The following is a 6,774-nucleotide window of genomic DNA, read 5'->3' on the forward strand; positions in this document are numbered from 1 at the left end:
ATATACGTACGTACATCAAAGGAAACATACGCTATGCTTCACTGGATAAAGTAGATTCTGGAAGAAATCCACAGGGAGGGGAATAATTCCTTATCGCTCCCACAGCGAGAAACCTCCCTAACCTAACACCTTTTCAGGTGAGATCAGCTGTGTTGGTCACATGTTTTACTAATCTCACCAACCCTTTAAAAAAAAAAGAGAATCGAAGCGAAATGATTTCCAAAAAAATAATCTCGCAAGCATGAAAACCAGAGGTTTATATTTTCCAGTTAAATGGCGGTTGTTGCAAATAGTGTTCAACTACCGGTCAATTTATATTGAGTAGACCTATTGATGGTCTTCAAAGGCGTCCTAGACTCTTTTACACGACTGCATTAAATATTAACCAAACTGCATATCAAACGTGTCTTCTTTCCTTTTAGGAAAATTTCACTGCTATTTCTAACAGGTTGTCGAGTGATAACATGTTGGAAAGTATAATGTTCATCTATATCCATAAAAGGGGGAAGAAAAAAAACCTATTCAGTTTTGTTTTGTTTTTTAATGTAGAAATCCAACGTAGCTGATTAGGTTCAGTAAACTTGTTTATAGCAGTTTTATGTTTTGTTGCTAAGTGGACGGTTTACAGCCTAGAAACCAGTAATACGTATATATATATATATATATATATATATATATATATATATATATATATATATATATATACTACACACACAAAGTTTGAACAGTTTAAATAACAAGCATAAAAATTTAAATACCAATAGATAATGAAATAAGATTTAGCATTGTTGTAGGGTGGTGTTAATTAGCCCCTAAAAGTAGCCATCCTAAAGCAAGCCTATGATTGTAAGCGTTTTTACAAGCACAAATATATGTAGGATTATATTATGTAATGTGTGTGATTTCAACGAGATTTGACTGCTATTTATAGCAATAGTTGTTAGTTAAACCCAGGTCAAACCTAATTAAACAGAAATACGATTATACCGGCTTTTTATCTATTTATTTTTTTCGCGGGCAAAATGCATTTTAGCATTAAATTATCTAATGTGTGCCCTTCCTTTAACAAGAGCATAGAAGTTTAATTTCAAGGCGACTCGGCTGCTATTCCTAGCTGAAAGAGATCAAGTAGTTTGCAATATAAGAGAGAGAGAGAGGGATTAAGATTTGAGAAAGAGAGGAGAATTGAAATAAAGCTTAAGTATTCATCAAGAGAATAAATAAAGCCGGTTACAATCTCCTATCGCCCCCTCCTCTCAGGCTAGGACTTTGGTCCCTAATTGAGGGTCCAAAATATATTACAAGTACAGTCACACATGCACACGTGCTTGGGCTAGCTCCGCAGAATAGATAAGTTATCAGCGAACAGACATCGTGACCTGGTTTCGATTCCACATTGAAAACATTCAGCTTTGTGCCTATCCCCTGTGATAGAAATGACGTCAGAAACGAAAACATACGAAGAGCAATAAATCTCCCTATTTTCATTATTTAATAAACAGAGGAGAATTTACCAAAAAATATATATATATATCTGAGAGACCTTGCACCTTGTGGAAACCTCGAATATAAGGCAGCACTAATGATTCACCCGACTCGAAAGGCATGTGAGTGTGTGTAGTGAAGAACAACATTTTTCATAAATATACACACACACACTTATAAACTATATTGCATGTATATATTGTGTGAATATGTAATATTTTAATATTTTTTTTTTTACTGGTGTGGTGGTACACTACAGATACCTATACAGGATATTGTGTGTATGTAAATACAAACATTATTTTTTATTTATTTAATTATATATATATATATATATATATATACGGTGCCCCAGCATGGCCACAGCTCATGAGCTGAAACTAGATAAAATGAAAAATATATACACACACACATTATATACATGTATAAATTATATTACACTATATATATATACACCTATACAAATCACTCTCTCTCTAAATATATATATATATATTATATGAGAGAGAAGGGCGTAATAGGAAATTAAACAATTTAAAAATCTTGTTTCCTTAGAAAAAAATAAATAAAACACAGTGAATTTTTTCCACGATTTGGATCTTGGGATTCAAGAAGATCTCAGAAATCATTTCCCCCTCAAAGGCATGAGACCTTTAAACGTCACTTTCCGACAGTCGTAAAATATGGAAGATGCCGTAAACACGCAAAATAAAAGAATAAATTCGTTGGAGAGCAGACTTTCGACTTTTAGGTGGGATTTTTTTTATTATTTTACTAATAAATACACTGCAGAAACAACATCATTTTCCCCCCCACTTATATGAGTATATATATATATATATATATATATATATAAACACAAACTGCTACTACCATAATCACCATCAGCATTATTAAAGATTAAAGAGTAAGACAGGAGCAGAACGCCAGGTTGAAGATATCTCTAATCTTTCTTTTATCATTTGCTTATTTCAGTCACTGGCATCACCTTGAAGGGCTTTTTAGACCCCAATACTTATTCTGCCACTTTTGCTGAACTGCTAGGTTAGGTTATAGGAACGTTGACAAACTAACACCGGTTGTCGAGTGGTTGGGTGAGGGACAAAACACATACACGACGGGCTCTCCTTTCAGTTTCCGTCTACCATACTCACAAAGCTTTCGTCGACTTGGGGCTATTAAGTAGGAGACGCTTGTCCGAGGTGCCACACAATGGGACTAACTGAACCTACCCGGAACCATGTGGTTGGGAAACAAACTTCTTACCACACAGCCACGCCTGCCCTAATTCCCCTCCTCACTAACACCACCACATCCATCCTATGTTTCAAAGTTCAAACGCTTGCCAGAGATCGAATTTGCATTTCACCCGTCCGAGGTCGACGAAATATATAAAAAGTAGCAAGTTACTCAATGTGATCGATTCGTTCTCGACCATATCGCCTTTCTCTTTCCTTTTGAAATTAGATGCTTGAAAGAAAAGAAGAAAAGAAAGAAGTTTAATGAAATAGCATTAATCAATTACGATTACCATATTTCTAAACTATTTATCAATCACTTAGTGGTCGATATTTCCAGTCAGATCGTCACAAACTTCGATTTAATGTAGCGGGAAGAGTAATCAACAAAATTACTGAAAATTATCAAAAGGTGGCGAGCTGGCAGAACCGTTAGCGCGTCGGACAAAATGTCCAGCGACATATCATCGAACTTCACGTTTCGAGTTCAAATTCCTTCGAGCTCGACTTTGCCTTTCGTCCTTTCAGGGTCGGTCGATAAATAAAGTACCAGTTGAGCCCTAGGGTCGATGCAATCGACAACCCCCTCCCTCGAAAAAATCTGAAACCATTATTATTAAGGACGGCGAAATAGCAGAATCGTCAGAGCGTTGGAAAAAAAAATGCGAGATATTCTTCCGGCACTTTGCCTTTCATCCTTTCGAGATCGATAAAAAAATACCAATCAAGTATTATAATAGAAGGCGGTATAACCGACTACCTGCCTAGTCCCCGAAACAACTGGTTTAGTTTCTGAATTAGAAACCAGTAGATTATTACAATCGTCAGAACTTCGAACAGGAGACATCACGATATTTGTTATGGCTCTTTCCAAGTTCAAATCCCGCCGCGGTCAACTTTGTGGTTTATATCACCGGTGTCGATAAAATAAAGTAGTCGATAGTAATCACATCCTCCTATGTTCAAGGCCTTTGCATCTATGCCACAAACGGTTTACACGGTAGACGTGATTCATTCTATAATAGGAAGTAGAAAGTGAAAGAATCATAAATAATACGGGGAAAGGAAAAAAGGCCTTACGACCTGGAATCGAAACCGGGTCACGGAGGTTTGTGACACTATGGCGCCGCTAAAATAGCAACGGTGGATTTATACAGATGCAATATACACGCACGACTGCTAATAAATAAATAATAAATGACGATGGACGATGATGATGATAATGACGGCACATTACATGAAGCTATGGCAAGAATATTTTTACACACAAATGTACGTTATGTGAGGAAAGCACACACAAATGTATATACACACATACATTTATACACACATGTATATATATACACACACACACACGCGCGTTACATAGACGATTCAAGGTAGTTTCACTTATATTCCAACAACCATACCGGTTGCTACACGTTTGAAAATCATACACGCCGTATTTAAGGGGGACTCACATTTTAAACCACAGGGGAATTCTGTTGTGACACAATAAACATCGTTACAATTTCTAACAATAGTCGATAGCGTATACATACATTCTACACACACACACACACACATTATATATATATATATATATATATATTATATATATAGCACATTATTACCTCATTTCAAATGAGACATACTCCCTTACTGATAAACTATATAGGAATCCAAATACATAAAAACAGCACAATGTTGTAACCAACAATAGAGAGATAGGTATATAGATAGATAGATAGATAGATAGGTATATAGATAGATAGATACATAGATAGGTAGATAGATAGATACATAGATAGGTATGTAGATATATAGATAGGTAGATAGATAGATACATAGATAGGTATGTATATAGATAGATAGATAGATAGATAGATAGATACACAGATAGATAGCTGCATAGATAGATACATATATATATATAAGAAACACGCCTTACCTCATTGTTGAACGCCCTCACGGCTTCCATAATGAAGAGAAAAAAACGAGGGGGGTTTGTTTATCCTAATTATTTCGTCAGAGTTAGAATTCCTTTTGTCGATGTATCTTATTTTTTCTCCTTCAAACGCTTATATATCGATGTTGTTTTTTTTTTTTTTTTTTGGTTCGTTACTTTATAATTTGAGAAATCGAATTAGGTTTCCGCAGAAATCGGTGCAAAGCACACGACAGACCCCATCATCATGAGGGAATAAATAGCGTGTTTTGCAATATGGCGAAAAGAAAGCCAACCCATAATAGTAAAAATATAGAGAAAGGGGGAGAAGAGGGAGAGAGAAGAAGAGAGAAACGAGGTGAAAGGAGTAAGTTGTAAAGAGAGTGACTGACCGAGAAAAAAAAGAAAGAGTTACATAAAAGGCAGAGCGAGAATTAGCGAAGCAATATACAGAGTAACTGAAAGTAAAATGAGGGAGTGAGTGAAAAGAGTTCAAAGAGGTACAGTGTGAGACTTAAGTTATATTTATATAGAGTAAGTAAGTAAAAGACTGAAAATATATAGAGAGTGAGTGATATTAGAGAGGTAAGAGGTAAATAGAGGGTAACTAAAGTACGAAAGAGAAAGAGAAAGATACATGAGAATATGCCGCCACTTTGTAAAATGCTTTCTGATTAGCTGAGTGCTGATAAAACAACCAATCGCAGAAGGTGATATTTATGAATTTGTCAGATGAGTATGAGTGAGGCGAGTAGAGAGTGAAAGCGAGAATACGCGAGAGAAGGAAAGAGACTTCTTTGTAGGTGGTTGACCTCTTCTTTAGAGAGAGTTAAGGCGATATTTATATTTTTCCGATAATTAAATGTGCTTGCTTGTTTATAATTTATAAAAAAATAAAAAAGGACTTCAATCAGCCGGTTCAGATGCAAAAAATTATATTTGCTATTTTTTCATTCATACGAAAATAATACACATGTATAACACATACACACACATATATATATACACATATACTTAGGAAAAATACATGTAGTGCTTGAACTGTGTACTTTTACGTTGCCTCTGTTAATCATCGTTCTGTAGAGTAAACACACTGGAGTGTGTATGTACGAGTGTATAGATTTTTTTTTCTACTTAGCGTTTTATATACTGTGCATTAAGTACATATGTGTATAGAGAGAGATAAACTTTGCTATTCATTTTCTCGGTGTCGATAAATAAAGTAGCTGCTTCTAATATTATTATTTAACATACTGCGATGTGAACTTCTCCAACTCTTCAGAGAATGTTGTCAAGGCTGTAACTTTCTGCAACAGTTCGAGCGTGTCCAAATAATCACCATTTACGCGAACAATGGTCTAACTGGCAGCACTGGAAATTAACGAGGAATTCCTCTTCTCTCACTTACAGGAAATATTGTTCAAGCGATTGTAAAAATGTCCAAGCGAATTCTCCCGAAAAGTCTGAGTGCATTTTATGTCTAGGTACACAGGCGGCACTACTTCCACCCTGCGAGACATCGAGAAGGTTATCGAACCGTCAGTCCCACTTTTTCTTGTATTTGTCGACCTTACGGAGGTTTCCTACAGTGAAGGGTATAGAGGACTTCTGAACCTTTCTCAAAAATATGAGTGTCCTGACAGATAGGTGGAGATACTCAGACATTTCTACAATCTGTCTTAGGAGCGAATGCTCGGCCTCTTTCCTAGCCGCCCATGGAGAAAAGTACTCGCTCCAACACTAGTTGCGTTTTTAGGAGTTCCATGATTGAAAACATGATGAGTTCATAGATGAAGTATATTGCCGCGAAAGATTGGATGGAGTCTATCTAGACCAGTGGTTCTCAACCGAGGTCTATATAACCCCTGGGAGTCCATATAAGGTTGGGGGAGGGGCTCCACGCAACAAAATAGTGAATTGGGGATCCACAAATGTATTTTAAGAGCCCCTGAAAAAATATTCTGCTTTAGATGTATGTATTGGTATGATTAACACCCGCACGATCTTCGTTAGGGTTTGGGTTAGGGAATTCCATCCCTAACCGTAACCCTGACCCTAAAACTCTAACCCTAACACCCTAGTGAAGATTGTGTGGGTGTTAATCTGAAAAATTACCGAAACAGC

The 6,774-nt window shown here is 36.3% G+C and overlaps 1 protein-coding gene across 4 annotated transcripts in view; it reads right to left on the reverse strand.

Annotated features, from left to right (window-relative positions):
- The window catches only part of LOC106873142 (uncharacterized), a 54,053-nt gene extending 48,934 nt beyond the window's left edge, over positions 1-5,119 (reverse strand). For 3 of the 4 annotated variants that reach the window (XM_089365700.1, XM_089365699.1, XM_089365698.1), the window contains exon 1: positions 4,654-4,948. In XM_089365700.1, the coding sequence (XP_089221826.1) occupies positions 4,654-4,683 (30 nt within the window). In that variant the 5' untranslated portion in view covers positions 4,684-4,948. Of the gene's footprint in view, positions 1-4,653 lie in introns of all 4 variants that reach the window. The other variant, XM_089365701.1, reaches the window with a different exon arrangement.
- Between the last annotated feature and the right edge of the window lie 1,655 nt (positions 5,120-6,774).

The sequence above is a fragment of the Octopus bimaculoides genome, chromosome 18 (genome assembly GCF_046866305.1).
Source record: "Octopus bimaculoides isolate indiv1 chromosome 18, ASM4686630v1, whole genome shotgun sequence".
NCBI lineage: Eukaryota > Metazoa > Mollusca > Cephalopoda > Octopoda > Octopodidae > Octopus > Octopus bimaculoides.